The sequence below is a fragment of the Fundulus heteroclitus genome, chromosome 9 (assembly GCF_011125445.2).
Source record: "Fundulus heteroclitus isolate FHET01 chromosome 9, MU-UCD_Fhet_4.1, whole genome shotgun sequence".
In the NCBI taxonomy this organism is placed as follows: Eukaryota; Metazoa; Chordata; class Actinopteri; order Cyprinodontiformes; family Fundulidae; genus Fundulus; species Fundulus heteroclitus.
Window position 1 is genome coordinate 24,021,572 of NC_046369.1, and position 17,838 is coordinate 24,039,409.

Sequence of the window (17,838 nt, forward strand, 5' to 3'; positions counted from 1 at the left end):
TTAGGGTGTAAAATTAGTTTTTCCATCTTCAATAAACCCCTGCGCTTTGTGCTTGAGGCTTTTATTGTGAAAATCGTCGAAATTTCACCTGGAGAGAGCGCAGCGCAGCGCAGCATCCCCATCCTGCTGCTGGAGTGCGTCTCCCCGCTCGGAAAGCGCTGCGTTTGGACGGTTCCAGGAGCCGACAGCATGTTCCATCTCCACACCGCAGGGATTTTCATTTCTCTGTGTCTCACTCGAGCGGTGAGTCATTTGAATTGTCCTGCATGTGTTCTAAGTAAAAAAAGAAAGTATTAATGAAAACTTCATCCTGTAGACGGGGACTCTTGTCCGTATAGCATAAACTGTGTTGTCCTGATCAATTGCATTTTATTGTCTGAATTTAAACTCTTGCTGTCGGATCTTTGTCTCACATATTTTTCTGGATCATTTAATGCATACATTATTTACTGTTATAATACATTACAGAACATGATATGGCACAATAAACATTTTCCTTAAAAGTGATATAAATATTAAACATAATCTAAACAAGTTAGAATATGCAGACTAAGTCAGTACTTGTCTCTATAGTATTTTCACAGCTGTCCTTTGGACTTCTATTCTTTTTTGCCCCCTATTTAAAATAGGAATTACATGTTAAGAGATTTAATGTTTTTCTGAACCTTATTACCTATCTTATTTCGGGGCTGTCAGAATTGGAAGTTTGGACAAGGAAATAAAAGCAACCTCCTCATGGGAAGGCTGATCAGTCTGTTTCTCTGTGCATGAGCCGCATGTTGTCTGACACATGGAGATAGATGCATGCCTCCACAAAGGAAAAAAAAAATCCTGTGAGGACATTTTGGTCCATATTATATTATATTTACCTGGTCTAAACTTATTGTGACACTGAAGAAACTAGCTGGACTTATTATATTTTTGCCATCATGCCTTATGTGTGTGTTTGTGTCAAGGTGAGCCCATCTATGATTCTGGGGTTTCAAGTGAGACAGAACAGGATGTGCATGTGTTTGGGTTTTAGACCATCTGACCTTCAAAGCTGCTGTCCTGCTGGTACTAGAAACCTCTCTGGTTCCGCCTGCCTGATGTTAATGAATTGTTCAGGAACAGGCTTCTGTAGAACTCGGTGACCAGTCAAAGCTTTCACTGGTCCCGCCCATAAATGCACCGTTTTAAATAATACGATACAGCATAAATAAATTAAATAACCGATTCACTGTTTCTGTCTTCTCTGTTGTTGGATCCACATATTTCCACATACAGCTTTAGCAGATGTCTATTTATACTTACGTGGTTTCTTCTGGCTAAAAATGAGTGGTTCCTTTCCACTGTCGCCGCATGCTTGCTCAGGATGAGCGTTGCACGAGTCTCAATGCACTCAGCTGGGCTTCTTTAGATAGATAACTTCATCGAATGAATTTGTGTTATTTTTGGAATAAACAATGTATAATTTGATCAGAGTCTGACTGACTACAGGATTTGAGTGAATTGATGTGATCTGAATTCAATCTCCACTTGATTTGGTTCTGTGTGCAGTATCTCACGGAAACGAGTACCTCGGTTTCTTTAGCAAGATGGTGAATGTCTTGGAGGTGTGTTTGGGGTCGTTGTCGTGTTGGATTACTGCCCTCCAGCCCAGTTTCCAAAGGGAGGGCATCCTGCTCTTCTTCAGTATGTCATATGAGTACATGTTGCCGTTCATGGTTCCCTCGATGAACTGTAGGTCCACAATGTCAGTAGTGTTCGTGCAGCCCCAACCATGACACTCCCACCACAATGTTTGACAGTGGGCAAACACTCTTGTCTTTGTGCTCCTCGCCTGGCTACAGTCGCACACCCTTGTCACCATATAAGTTTATCTTGGTCTCATCAGACCACAGGACATGGTTCCAATAATTCATGTCCTTAGTCTGCTTGTTTTAAGCAAGCTGTTTGTGGGCTTCCTCGTGCGTCATCTTTAGGAGAGGTTTCCTTCGACAGCCATGCAGGCAGACAGACCATGCTGACCACTTACAGGCTAACCTCCCAATGCTGGTAGTACTCATACGTCTATTTTCAAAAGACTACCCTGCATATGATGTTGAGCATCTGCGTTCAACTTCATTGTTTGACCATGGCAATGCCTGTCTTTAGTGGAACCTGTCCTGTAAAGCCGCTGTAAGGTCTCGACCACTACGTTCCTTCTCAGTTGCAGGATGTTGCTATCTTCTTATAGCCTAAGCCATCTTTATGTAGAGCAACATTGTTTTTCCCCCAGATCCCCAGAGAGTTCCTAGCCCTGAGGCGCCATGTTGAACGTCCAGTGACCAGTGTCTGAGAACGAGTGTGCCGAATATAACACACCTGCTCCCCATTCACACCTGAGACCCTGTAACATGAATGAGTGACATGACACCAGGGGGAAAACGGCTAATTAGGCACAATTTGGACATTCTCACACACGTTTGCCTTTACTTTACTGAGCTGAATGTACAGTCATGTGAAAAAAATCAGGACATGCAAGAACAGTCAGTGTTTTTCTAACGTATTTGGACAGATGGATAGTTAACATTAATCGTAACACCACTGAAATATACACACACACACACACACACACACACACACACACACACATATCTCCCTTGAAAAGCTAAAGGTATCACAGTATCAGGTTGTCCGAGCAAGCTCAACTTAAAAAGGAATTGCAAGATGCTGAAAGAAGTCTTCAAAACGCCTCAAATGTAGTCCTGGGACAGTTGTTGATGCAGGATCTTGCTACTGCTGGTATGATGCGGGCCTAGTCAAAGCCCAGATGTTGGTCTCATGAGAAGCTGTTGACTTGAAAGAGGCTGTAGATGCAGGAAACCCCTCAAGCATCTCAGAGCTGAAAGGAAACACAAAGGCAAAGTTTCCCCAGACTGTTGTCAGAGACTGCTTCTGTAGATGACTTCAGGAAGCATTTCAGTCAAGTTACTTCAGCCAAAGGGGTAACACTTTAGATCAGGGTCTAAGGTGTCGAAGTCTGTTGTTTCATTGCAATTAATATGATTTCTTGAAGAGCTGACGTTTTCACGAGGAGTTAACTTAAACAATGCCACCTTCCAGTCTGAGACAAGAACCTTTATTTTAAAGTTCCTTCTAAATTAAACTGAACTTCTACTTTAGTCTCTCAGGATTAACAGTAATCTGAAAAATAAATTTTTGTCAGACTCGTGGTCATTTTAACAAATTGAAATGTTTAAGCCACAGCTCTTAGACAAATTCATGGAGCAAATATTTTTCTTTACCCCTGTGTACCCGTTAGTGCAAATACACAAATTGTTATCGTCCCCCCTCCCCAGCCTCTTCAATGCTAATAAAGTTAACAAAGTCCCTGTAAAAAAAAAAAAAAAAAGGTTGACTGTTTTATATTTCCCAATGAAAACAATCTGATGGCTTTAGCTGCTACATCAAATTATCGGCCAGCTTGCTTTGTCCCTTCAGCTGTGCGAAAAGCACAGCAGGTAGAAAACTTGCCCACATTTCCCGCACTGTTTGCCTTGTCACATTCAGATGCACACAAAACAGCTTTGTGGATGCTATTATCACAGCGCCACCTCACTAATTTCCTGGCCGAGCAGAAATGTGAGAAGCAAGCAAACTGGTTGGTGCGATGATCTGCTTGCCACAGAGATAATGGGAGTAGGACTGCAGGTTCATCACAGCGCGCCTCTTCATCCTCTTTTACCGCTCAGAGGATTGTGGCGACCCCAAACACTCGTTCCCAAAGAAGCTGAGGCAAAAAAATAAACAAAAGCAAAACCAGCGCAGTCTCTAATACCCGGGTTGTTCAGATATGATTAAAACGTTGCCCTCTGACCCGTACCTGAGAGGAAAAACAAAGGAGAAAATGATGGAGGGGATAATCTGGTTTTAGCTGCAGGAGGGGCGCTAAAACTTTGTGATGTCCATCTTCTCAATAGCTTTACCCGACACAAGGAGAACAGGCCGACATAACCCCAGATTACAAACTCAAACCTCCTTTTGTTAGAGACGCTGGCAAAAAAAGGTGTTCCAAAATGATTTTTGAATATACAGTAGGTTAGAAATAATTAAGGATTTAGACGAGCTCTCCTCAGAGGTGCTGTTTCCAGCTCATCCACCTCCTGGCAGCAGAGCAGAACAACTCATTCTCAACAAATGTCAAAATATTCCTCTGTGGTGCACATAATCTGAACTTCAGAGGCTGACCTTGTTTGTTCTCCCTGTCGGATTGAAAGGACACAGTTTTATATATTTTTTTTGGTGCGCAGGGGTATAATGGTGCGTCTGATTCGCTGTTGAAAATAGACGTTAGCGTCTGCAAAGCGAGCCCGCTGCTGTTTGGGTAGTTATAGTGGATAATGGGTTTCACCTCACTGGGAATGTCTTTTTTTTTGTTGTTTTTTGTTTTTTCAAATGCAGACCTGGCAGAGCGAAGGGGTCTTTGGCCTCGCATTTAGCTCCAATGCTCATGTTATACAGATTTACCTTACCTCGATCTCTCCTTATTCCAACCTCTGCTGCTGTCCTTCAAGTGCAGCAAAGTGTCTCCGTTTATCACATCACTCCCCTGAAATGAAGGAGAACAAGGCGTGCCCTTGGAGCTTTGCAGCGATCCACCCTTGACTCGCTTTATTCTGCAACCCCCCGATATTCGGCACGGGTCTCGTTTCCTCCCATCCATTGTTGCATAAGATGTCGTCACGGCGTTCCCTTGCATGAAGCCAACACTTATCTGCCCCGTGGAGTGCCTATTTATCTGCTTCCTTACGCTACCAGGTTGTCTGGATTGCGTTTTGATTGCACATATTTACCACGGTGAGTGTGAAAGAAGTGGCCCTAAGGCGCAACACAAGCCGAAACCAGACAAAATACATCAAAATAAAAAAAAAACACAACAGCGGCGTAATGATCCCCCCCAAAACAAATCAGAACCACGAGTACATTCCAGCAAATAACGCAAAGATGGAGAAAGCCATTTCAGTTAAATACATTTGAACACTGGACAGGAAATGCTGTAAGTGTTGTTTTTGGGAAATCTTTTGCTGTGCTGCTTGTGTTTTGTTGAGTATTCTGTTTTGTTAGTTTTGTGACCTTAAGGGGAAAATAGCAGCACCAGCCATCGATGTTGAGCTGAAAGTCAGAGGTTTCCATCAAGAAGGTAAATCTATCTGAAGCCGGCTCGATCACCGGGGAAATACGACCAAACTCGTCATCTGCAGGTTACGAGTTTAGAGTTTCAGCTGAAATTGTGTGTGAAAACCACCTTGTTCACAAAACTTTTATTTCCTGTATATCCGAGATCACACTGAAACAGCATTTATACACCATCAGGCAGACATACTGAATGGATATGAATCATGTTTAGCAGTTTAAAAGCTCTTGACTGATGTTAAATAACCGGCTGATTTAAAAACAGACTTACCATTACATACCATTACTGTCACTGAGACTTTGATTCAGACGCTTTTTTTATTCAATTATTAGTCTACTAACACATTTCTAACCTTTCGACACCTCTGGTAAAAATGGATTGAAATAACTGTAATTTATGTTGTGCAACATCATCTTGCTACGAACATTTTTACTGAAGCTCTCTTGTGTGTTTTGTGGCTTTTTCTTTTATTTCCCTCCCTCACCATCCTTCTCACTGTGTGACAAGATAAACTTGGGTCAGCTCTAGAGCAACGGTTCTAGATGTTTAATGCATTTTCTGACAGTAGATACGGAGATGTTTAGGCAGGTATCGGTTTTATTGTACCCACTTACTGAGTCAACAAACATCAGCTTTACCTGAATGACGTGTTCTCTTGTCTTTCCCATTTTGTAGAGTGGCCAAGGAAAAGGGGCCACATTTTTGACCCTTTGCAAATATAGGGTCACGAATTGTTAAATTCCTGAGCACTCTATTCAGCTATAAATTAAGTATAGACGGCATAGGCATTATTGCAAAAGAAAGACAACAGTGTAAATTTAATCTAATAAAAAATTAAAAATATGTTTTCTAAAAATAATTAGTGCAATGAAGTTAGATGGGATTTTTTTTTCAGATTTTAAGGCAGTCTTGTAGATTAAATCGATTAATGGACCAGGTAAAATACTTCTTATTTTGCATGTAAATTTGGAGCGGTATTACTTAAACAGTTGATTTTTGTTTGACATAGATTACAAAACAAGCTGATCAGACAATAATTGATGAATGCCACCCTTTTATTTTGCTAGACTGTGTTTGAAATAATCAATTTACTGTACTGACTTAAAAGCTTAAAAAATTGAATCAACAACACCGGCACGTAGTCCAGCTTTCACGTTTGCATAACTGAGAAATAACCACACTATTCCTTTGCTTTTCCCTGTTTTAGCAGCATAACATTAAGAGTAAATTCAAGCTGACATTTCTGTGAATAAAGGGTTGAAGTGTTTTTTTTTTGTGCCCATCGCCCCTTTATTTGGAAGAACCACAGCTATAACAGCCAGTCAGCATTTAACAGGTTCATAAAAATAAATTACTAGACCTTAATCCAATCACTGACAAGTATTTTGAAATGTAAAGCTGTATAAAAACTAACAACTGAGGGTTTGTTTTTTTTCAAATAAATAAAGCCAAGTGTCTACTGAGAGGATGGCTAATTTCTGCCTTAGCATGCAGCTCACAGTGATGAGTATTAGATCCACCACCGATGACAAATCAGCCTGCAGAGTGACAAACAATCAAAGGGCTGAAGAGTCGGAGCTGAAGCGAGATAGTAAATGTCAACGTAATCCAACACTGATAGAAATTATAGATGTCAAAAGCTCCGTTTCTATAAAAAAAAAAAAGACTATATTTACAAAGCCACAATTTCACAAGGGAACGCGAAGCGTGCAAAACATGGCACATGTCTCTAAATAGGGTTAACGCTGTCTCTGCAGGAGGCAGAATAAACGCTGGTTATCCTTTGCCTGCTTTTGAACTGGAAGAGCAGAAACAGATGGGTAAATTGCGCAACCACACCTCTCATTACATTGTTAGTGTGGCATTAGGAAGAAAGAGAGTTGGCAGGGTTTCCAACATTTCCATTCGTCAGTGGCAAAAGGAAGACGCTCTGCTGATGAGGAGATGGCTGCACATTTAGTTCCCAAATTGAGGGAAGGTGGAAAACGCTTCCCTGTCAGCAGGAGTTTGTGCAGCTCCAACAAGCTTTCTGAAAAGAGTCACTTATGCCATTTTTGACATGAAAAGGCTGTAGCAATGTGCTCAAATGCAGGCTTTTGTTTGTTTCTAACAAGGACATTATTGGTGCTGGTGTGTAGGCGAGACTCTGGTGGAAAATATTAAAACGGGACAGCGCAAAGTTGTTTGGAAGGACAAAACAAAGTAGATCAAACACATACTTAGACACAGTGCTTTTAGAAAAATGTAATACAGGCTTTACATTTTGACAAGTTACAGCCACATGCTTCAGTGTGTTTTACTGGGATTTAATGCAATAAACAAAATACAAACTGCAGTGGAGCTGTGCTTTATTTGTTTTGCTATATAGCCACCTATGGAAATAAAAACTGTGAAAGTAACTATCAGATTTGGGGATTAGCAAACATAATCCAGGACATAATATAGTAGTTATCAATATTATGATGAGTCACAATCACAACAACTTTTCTCCACAACATCAGTGAACGACACATATTTTCTCATCCCAAGACAATGACTCTAAACACACAGCCAGAGCTGGATCAAAGCATATTGGTGTTTTTAGATGGTCCAGACCCAAATCCAACTGAGAAACCTGAAAACAAACCTTTACCGATGCCTTCCAAATAAGAATCTCACTCTCTAGATGTGAAAAGCTAGTTGAAAAATACCCCTACAGACCTCCAGCTGTAACTTCAGTGAAAGGTCATTTAACAAAGAACTGACTGAATGAAAATGCATGCCACACTTTTCAGATTTTTATTTGCATAAAATCTGGTGAATAATGCATCAGTCTCCTTCAACTTCACATGTATGCGCCACTTTGTGTTTTGCCATCCCATTTAAAAGCCCAATAAAATACTCTTGAGTTTTGTGTTGCTAATGTGACAAAATATGAAAAGGTTCAAGGGCAATAAATACTTACACTTACTTAAACCCTATTTCAGAGCACAGCGCACAGTTTCTGATTAAATTTGCATAAATTATTGAACATTTGCTGTTTGTTAATATCCATGTTCTCATCAGATTTTTACACATCAGTACATTTTTGGAAATAAAATGACGAAACTCTGCACTTTTTTTGGATTATTGTGCTGTTTTTTCAAGTCGTGTTGGATTTCATTACTGCATCCTGTTTATGCTCCTGTCAGCAGTGGTGCAACATTTCTGTAATGAATTCAAATTTCCACAGTTTTACTTTATTTATTTATTTTAAATGTCACACATCTTTCAGCTCAAAAGCAAAGGAAATATTTAACATATGATGCAATTAGATTGCTTTTGGTGGCTTTGTTCAGGTGCAGATGTTATCGTCTCCCACACAGAGAGCCTCTTTGATCATGTTAATAGAAATATTTACAGCACCCATCAGCTCGTCCTATGGGAAAGATAGTGACTGGGGGGAAAATGACACTCCCGCAGAGGAAGCCTTTGAGATCCCCAAGCAGTTCGGCCTCAGATGCTCATCCAGAGTTTGTCAGAAACATGTCACATAGGCTCAGCTTGTTTTCCCTTCAGGCCTTTTAAAAGAAGATTGAAATGACCCGAAACAAGGACGCCGTCAAAGCACCATGCATATCAGAAACAGAGATGCCTCTGTTGTTGCCCTGTCTGGTGTCCTGCGTCGTCCCGCTGCACTTAATTGGATGCAAATCTCTTTCAAACTAAAGGAGCAACTGAATCAGCAGCCTCAAAATTACACAGCATGGAAACGGCAAAATGCAAAACATTCTCTCGGTACAAAGCAATTTGGGAAATGGACAGGCACGACGATGATGCCGGGTTTCTCTTGTTTACATGGTACCACTGCTAATTGCACTACTCTGAATCTTTTGTGGAAACAACCTGAGCATCCATACCTTCAGAAGGCTGGGTTGTCCGTTTCGTTTACTCTTAATTGCATTTCAGCAATTCCTAACCTTAGAATTTTAAATCATATTTACAAACATCTGCTGCTGTTTTTTGTTTTTGTTTATTTTATTTTGAAAAAGTCCAAATGTCCAAATATTAAAACTGTCGACACAGATTTAGGTCCCCATAACACCCGGATAACCACAGACAGGCGTAAACACATACTTTTGTCAGTCCTGCTGACTTCATTCTGTATTTTCTGATGGTTCTGAGGGCATATAAAACAAAATCAGCAAATTTAAGAGAAAGAGACAAGCATTGCTTGGAGACTTTTCATCAGGAATCACAGTGTTGCAGTATCCCATCATGGAGAACAAAACAAGACCCGGCTCTCTGCTCTGACCTTTAGATTGAAACCACTTAAGTTCACTGGCAGCATAAATAATAATAAAAAAAGAACAAGTTCTAGTTTTACCCATTGTGGTACCGCCACTCCAGCCCCGCTCCACTCACCGCTAACCATTTTAGTTAGCACTAATGTAATGGTGCAATATTTTAGGTATGGATTTATTAAAGAGAGAGTAAAGAAAACAAAATAAATAAATAGAAAAGCAGCAGCTGAGGACTTAAACTGCAATGATCATTTTCTCACAGGCGGTTAAGCAAATTTTCTAGTGCAGGGGTCTGCAGCCTTTACAAAGAGCCATCGTTGCCCTCAGTCCAGAAAATAAAACTCATTTAGAGTGGCATATGTTGATCTTTGGAAAAACTTTTAGCTTTGGATAAACATTTTCTATAGGGAATGTGTTTTTATTTTCAAAGAACAAGCCACGTTGGAAGGTCCAAAGAACCACATCCGGCTCTGATTCTGTTGGTTGCACACCCCTGGTCTAGTGAACTTAATGTCATGAACTGATTAATGGGCATCATAATAAAGTCAGGCTGCTTACATCCACTCCACACAGCCTGGACACAAGCTGTTCAGACTTTTCTCTTCAGGCCGACGCTACAGAGCAATATGTGCACACAACGTCCTCCACAGAGTCAGATTGCCACCCCAGGCTGTCTCTGTGATGAACACAGTCTTACAGCCAGGGGAGTCAGCAACTCTACTGTGAGACAAAATTATGCTTATCTGCACTATTCTAACCTGTCCTTCAAAAGCAAAACATCGGGTGTACATATGTACACGTTTACAGTGTGTATACATTTGTTCTTCATTATTTTTAACTATGTTTGTTTAGGGCTGCACAATGACAATATATTGTCATTGAGTTTTTTGCAAAACTCATATTGCAAAGGACTGTTTGGACTGCAGTAATTGTTGGTTTATATATTTCAAGTGTTATGAACTCACAGTGTACATGCTAATGTAATATTTAGCCAGTCGGACAGAGTGTCGCGGCAGCAGATGCTCACAGAGGCTGTCGGTCACAGAGAGATGGAAGCGCAGATGAGAACGAAAGGAAAGGAAAAAAAGCAGATATTTTGTACCTGAAATTGTCATCCCAATATTTATCATTATTATTATTGAGCAGCTCTAATATTTTCATTTTATGTCTATGCGCTGTGAACGTGTGGAACCAAAGTCAAATCCCTTGATTTTGTGCAGAAACTTGTTCAGGAAAGCTGAATTTGATATTAAATTTCACCATTTTAATGCCTCAACCTTTGCCATTCTGGACCCAGTAGGTTTTCGATTTTGACCAGCCACTACAGTTAAATGTTGAGTGGTATTTGATCAGACACAGCTATGTATCACCTCTTTTCTTTTTGATTATTAGAAAATAATGCATAATCTACTTAAAAAGAACCTAACTACGTGACAGAAGGCTAACAACTAAAAAATAATCACATCTTTATGTAAAGAAACTAAACAATAGATGAGAACCAAAGTCAGCCACATCTATCTAGAACTCTGTCAAGAACGATTTATAAAGACATTTACAGGACTATGGGACTCCAGGGAACCCAACCGACAGCCTTAAATCAGCAAAGCATGAAGAAGATGTCAAAAGGGGTAAAACTGAAGAGTGACTGATACGCCATCAAGAATAACTACATATTTTAAATACTCAATTGTCTTCTAGTACACCGATCAGAAAGAGAACATTATGCAGATATTTTAATGAAAAATGCCTTGCTTATATTTCACATGCATTAATGTCTGGGATAAGCTTCAGTCAAATGACAACATGATTGAGCTATTTTCTTTGCCGACACTTTATTCCACAAATTACTGCTACCCTGGTAAAATAGCCTGACGGTTCATGAGCAAATGAGATTTATTCGGGTTTTCTTTTCAATCTCCCTCATCTGCAGTCGGTTGCATAATATTCCAACATCTGAACTCAATCTCATCGCATGCCATGGCTGCCGAATGGGACCGCAGAGAGAAACACTTCATGGCGTTAACACCAGACGGGAGATGAATACACTATAACAGCGCCATGAAAACTATTTGCATCTCATGTTTTTTTGGTGTTTTTATTTTCTCTGGGGTTGCACAGTGGAGCAGTGGGTAGTACTGTTGCCTTGCAGCAAGAAGGTTCTGGGTTCAAATCCAACCCTGGGCCTTTCTGCATGGAGTTTGCATGTTCTCCCTGTGCATGCGTGGGTTCTCTCCGGGTCCTCCGGCTCCCTCCCCCAGTCCAAAAACATGACTGTTGGGTTAATTGGCTTCTTCAAATTATCCTTAGGTGTGCGTTAATGGTTGTTTGTCCTGTTTGTCTCTCTGTGTTGCCCTGCGACAGACTGGCCACCTGTCCAGGGTGAACCCCGCCTCTCGCCCGGTGAACGCTGGAGATAGGCACCCGCGACCCCATGAAGGATTAAGCGGGTCAGAAAATGGATGGATGGATGGATTATATTTTTCTCTCTTCATTGCTTCAAACCATACAAGGGATTTTTATATGAAAGATCACCTGAATAAATGCAAAATAAACAAGGATTTGATTAATTAAGGGAAAAAGGTTGTCCTTATACCAACCTGGCTCCATATCAAAGTTATTACTCCACCTTGTTACATCGTGAAATAAAGTTGGTTGACCTAAGCTTTTTGGAAAGTTGAGGTTAGTTTCACTAGTTACAACCAGTCTTGATTAAAACCAGAACTGTAGAATTAAGACATCACTTAAATGCAACCTGAACAACAATGAAAGATCTCAAAAGTCACCGATCATGGCCTGACTTAAACAGATTGAAAAAATGGATGCAAAACATCATCACTTACACCCAGGTCACTCCAGAACCCAGAACATGAATCTAAAGCTCTGCAGGTCTCACTTAACAACAGTCAACAATAAGAAGAGACTGGGCAAAAATGGCATCCATGGGAAAGATTAAAATAAATAAAATAAAAAATACACCGCTGACCAAAAAGAACACAAAGGCCCGTCCATCTCATATCTCCATGATGTCCTGTGGTCTGACAGAACAAAGTCGTAACTTGTTATATAACATGTGTCCAGTGTCATCCAACATAAATCTAACTCACTATTTCAGAAAGTAAAAACACCTCGTACTCAGTCAAAAAGGGTGGTGATGAGCTACTTTTCTGCTTCAGAACTCGGACAAAGAGTCATTTTTGATCAACCCATGGATTTTGCTCTCCAGCATACAATCCATCATAAAGTAGCTGGAAGATTTGCCAAAGCACATCAGCATGTTTACCTCCAGAGGGAAACGAAGGCTTACAAAGTCCAGACATAAACCCAGTTGAGATCTTGTGACCTCATACGGGTCGGTCATGTTAAAAAATTGTTTAACGTGGTTGGATTAAAACAATTCTGCAAAGACACGTGTTGCACACACTTAATGCTGCGTGTCATACAACCAATTATACTTGGGACTGGGGGACCGAGGACTGGAGCCAGGCTGGTTTGGATAGCTTTTTTATTTAGTAAATGAAATTCTTAGTCAATTCTTTCTCGTCTTTGTCTGATATTAATATGTATTTGATGGTATAAACATTCTAAGTTTGACAAAAAAGAAAAAAACCTGAAGAAATTTTTAAGGGGACAATACTTTTACACTATGTTGTATGTTATCGTTCCCAGTCAAATCTCAGGGAAAGTTTTCAGAACAGGCCTTCTGTAAGAACCTCAAGCTTTTTTTCTCCCTATTTTTTATTAACTTAATATTTCACAAGAGAGATGATGCATTTTTAATTGGAGTCAAAGCTATTTTGGAGCAGGAGCCAAATGGTTGACGTTGTTCTCTACACATCTTAGGATGGTGACTGGATGCATTAATGTTTTATGTATAGTCTACGCTAACAAGAGGAGATAGCACATTGACCATACATAAAAATGTACTGGATGTCCAATCAAGAACAAGATCCAAATCCATCTGTATAGAGCATTATATATTTTCACTCTGAACATTTGGATTTCCATGCCTATAACACGTAACAAGTTTGCATATTATCATACCGTGCAGTTTCTTTCAGACATTGTCTCTCTTCTCAGTGTGCATGTCGGGGACTTTATCACAACATGTGATAAAACACAGGCATCCTTTACAGTAATTACAACAAATGACTTAATGGTCTGGATCTTTTCTAAAAACCTTTTGTCAGGGTTCCTCCAGAAAAGCGTAGAATTCAGCTAGTCATTCCAGCTGTGGAGAAGCATACAAGAACAAAAAAGTATTCATATTTCTAGAGCATTTAAAGTTCCTTCCTTCCTTCCTTCCTTCCTTCCTTCCTTCCTTCCTTCCTTCCTTCCTTCCTTCCTTCCTTCCTTCCTTCCTTCCTTCCTTCCTTCCTTCCTTCCTTCCTTCCTTCCTTCCTTCCTTCCATGAATTTCCATACAAGGGTTTTCATTTGCTGTTTTCATAATGGTGCCGAGTTGTAAGGTTCAAATCTAAAATGTGAATGATAAAATGTACATATTTCTTTTTTATTAAAATGTATGTTAACATAGATGGATGGTGGAATATGGTGAACTCATCTGCGAGTAAATAATTGTTTAGTCCTGAAACAGTTATTGTCCATCATAGTTGTGCCAAATAAACATTCACTGCTTCCACCATAAAAAGAAATAAAAATCTGCCATAAAGTTGTTGTGATTCTTTTGTGTTTTCATTTAATCAAGAATAGAATTTAAAATTCTCCTTCTAACGTATAAAGCCCTTAATAATCAAGCTCCATCATATATCAGAGCTCTGATTACCCCGTATGTTCCTAACAGAGCACTTCGCTCTCAGACTGCAGGTCTGCTGGTGGTTCCTAGAGTCTCTAAAAGTAGAATGGGAGGCAGATCCTTTAGCTATCAGGCTCCTCTCCTGTGGAACCAACTCCCAGTTTTGGTCCGTGAGGCAGACTCCCTGTCTACTTTTAAGACTAATGTTAAAACTTTCCCTTTTGACAAAGCTTATAGTTAGAGTGGCTCATACCCTGAGCTATCTCTATAGTTGTGCTGTGATAGGCCTCGGCTGCTGGAGGACATCAGGGTCTAATTTTCTCACTCTACTGATTTCTACTGTTCTCCAGTTTTGCATTGTGTTACATTGAAATGACTGTCGTCATTTCAGCTTTTAACTTTTTGCTCTCTCTCTTTTTCTTCATAGTAGGTACACCTGGTCTGGCGTTCTGTTTACTGTGACATCATCCAGAGAAGACGGCTCACCTGCTACTACCATCTAATGTAGAACAGATTACTAGATCAATGTGTGCTTCTGTGCTTTTTTGTCTCTCTTGTTGTGTCTCTGTTCTGTCTTCTGTAACCCCAGTCGGTCGAGGCAGATGACCGTTCATACTGAGCCCGGTTCTGCCGGAGGTTTTCCTTCCCGTTAATGGGGAGTTTTTCTTCCCACTGTCGCTTCATGCTTGCTCAGTATGAGGGATTGCAGCAAAGCCATGTACAATGCAGACGACTCTCCTTGTAGCTCTACGCTTCCCCAGGAGTGAATGCTGCTTGTCGGGACTTTGATGCAATCAACTGGTTTCCTTATATAGGACATTTTTGACCAATCTGTATAATCTGACCCAATCTGTATAATATGATTGAACTTGATTTTGTAAAGTGCCTTGAGATGACATGTTTCATGATTTGGCGCTATATAAATAAAATTGAAAAAAAGCAGAAAACAGTTTTGGATCAAATACTTTGCCCTATATTCCCGCTATCCCCCCTCTGCCTGCATCGCCCTTCAGCCAAACCGCCCTTGGCCTTTTAAGGAACAAAGCAAATGTGCTAAATGACAGACCACACTAATGCAAACAGTCTGACTCTTTTTATTTTGACGTAAACAATCTAAAGGACCTCTGAGCAGCATTGAATGGACTTTGCAGTGTTTTATTGGAACCTAAGATAATCATTTGTGTCCTTAGGGACAAATTCCTTTAATGAATCATCCTAACTCCCCCCTTCTGTGCACTATGCCGACAGATTATTGTGCTTAATGTCACTGACGGAAATAGGCGAGTTTCACCAAAAGCGTGCTGTTTCAGAGCGAGACCAAAATGAGTCACTGCCCTTTCAGAGAGGAAACACGTTCTTTTTTTTTTATACACATGGAAGGCTTTTTGATCGCTTCAGTAGCCAAAGTATTGCCACCTGCTTATATATAATAATGTGAGAAAAAAATTAGGACTCCCCAATACATATTCAGTTCTTTATTAACAAATGTTCAAATATCAATGTCTTGTCTTATTTCTAATGTATCTTTGGAACATATAATGATTTGATTGCTCTTAAAGAACAGAACTTAACATTGATTTTCTCCTTAAAATCAAAATATATCAAGAAGAAATAGTTTTCTAGATGAGAAAGATTTTAGGGCACTGTACCTGAAAGTAGGTTTGACTCGGTTAACTTCAGAGCAATGCTTCTTGTAGCAATCAATTAATCTCTGACGTTGATCTTTCCATTTCTTCATGCACAACCCATCCTTGGTGTATTTTGGGTCATTGTAATTTTGCAGGGTCCAGTTTTGCTCCAGTTTTTCATTATTTTAAGGTTTTTTTTTCTTCTCATTGCCAAGATGGATTCTATGATGCTGAGTTGGTCTTTTTTTTTTCTGCGTCAAAGCTTAGTTTAAGCTAAACCTGTCTTCTGTTGTTGTGTCTAGAAAGAAAACATTAGACTAGTCTGCACAAAGAAAGATATTCCAGAAGCCTTTGTCTCCATGTTCTAAACTTCAATCTATCCTAGAGAGCAACGCTTTCCTCTGTGACCACCATCCCACATAAGTTACATTTGTTCAGTGTTTTCCTTATTGTGCAGGCATCCACTTTTATATCCACAGTAGAAAGAGTCTGCTGGAGGTCACGTGATGAACTTTGAGGGTTTTTGGACATTTCCGTTTTGCATGTTGCAGCCCAGCTAGTGATGCAGACCCTTTTCTAGACAGGGAAATCACTGTTTTAACGTTTAATTTTTAGACCTGTTGAAATCCCGGGCAAGATTCATAACCTTTTACCATCTTCTTTCTAAAAACCTCAGCTCTCCTTATGCTGTTCACTCTCACTTCAACGGTGAGGAGCCAATCAGCCTAAACATTTGAGGTTTAAAAATGAAAACGTCTTTCAAATTGCGTGTTAAAGACATTCCTTATATGTGCGGCCAGTGTGACCGGCCTCAGCTCAATGTGGGTTTAGCCATCTGTGGTGGGTAAACATGTAGGAGTATCTTAATATATTCCTCACCTGAAATTGCAGTTATTGAACTACATTTTGCAAACAAAACAACAACAAAAAAAACCGGGTGTGATGATTTGAGTACATCACTTGATGTAAATATTAACATGTCCAAATATCTGAGAATACATAGGCTTTTCATAGGGTGTTCTAATCATTTTCCCACATCACTGTACCCCTGCAGATGTTTCATGTCATTCTTTCCTTTCCTGCCTCCAGGCTCTGTCGCTTCTGCATCCCGATTGTGAATTGCTCTTTCAGCTGGAGAAAGAGGAGCGCCTCTGCCTGCAGTACATCGCCGAGCAGGAAAACAGGAGCACGGAAGGTGTGTTTTCACTTTCCATAACAAGCAGCCTGTGGAAGCGGCTCACGAATTGAAAGGTGGCCGCGTGTGTGTGATATAAAATCTCCAGCAGGTGGTCGCTGGTCACATTGAAATGGAAGAAATGCTTCACGGAGAGCCATGAGCTGTCTGGGAAGATTGCTTACGGCCGCGAAGAAAAGCAGACTCAGTGATCTATCACCGGGCTACATCTATAGAATAAAACATTAGGCATAGTTTTATAAAGATTTCTAAGAAATAAAGGTCTGCCGGAGGGGTATCTGTTTTAATAGTACATTCAGAGGTAATTTAAAAGAAATGCTTTCTGGAATGATTCCTCACACCACGTACCTACTTCATTTTTCTGACTACATAAGGTCCTTTTCTACAGAAACAGCAACGCTTTTCAACTTTCTCCCCTTAAATCTCATTTGCTAAGGTTGTCGGCCATTATGGGATGGAGTTCTTTGCTGGCCTCAAGCTTTCGCCGGTGAAACTGTGCAGAGAGGTTGTCCTACTTTCTCTTCTCTTTTCAGAAACAACACAGGTAGGTGACTTGGTTGGTTCAAAATAAAAAGATAAAAGCACAACGTGTTTTAATCTCATGCTGTGATCAAGTCAAAACGTCTCTCTACTTCATACAGAAAACCATTTAATTCTTAGTTATTTTATTGCTCGCTCGGGTGTCTTATGAGGCAGTCTCACCAGAATGTCATGGGTGGCTGCAAAGTAATTAACTTCTTGCTCGCAAATGAGTTTGTAAATCTAATAATGAGCAAATATGGTGGAAAACTTGGTTGTTTTGCAAATGGAGCCGACCCAGTGATGCTCCTCTTATTGCTTCAG

The 17,838-nt window shown here is 40.2% G+C and overlaps 1 protein-coding gene across 1 annotated transcript in view; it reads left to right on the forward strand.

Moving 5' to 3' along the window:
* Window positions 1-122: 122 nt before the first annotated feature.
* The window catches only part of ghrhrl (growth hormone releasing hormone receptor, like), a 35,348-nt gene continuing 17,632 nt past the window's right edge, over window positions 123-17,838 (forward strand). Inside the window, exons 1-3 of the mRNA XM_012864754.3 lie at window positions 123-243; window positions 16,890-16,995; window positions 17,432-17,539. Of these exons, the coding sequence (XP_012720208.1) occupies window positions 190-243; window positions 16,890-16,995; window positions 17,432-17,539 (268 nt within the window). The 5' untranslated portion in view covers window positions 123-189. The remainder of the gene's footprint in view (window positions 244-16,889; window positions 16,996-17,431; window positions 17,540-17,838) is intronic.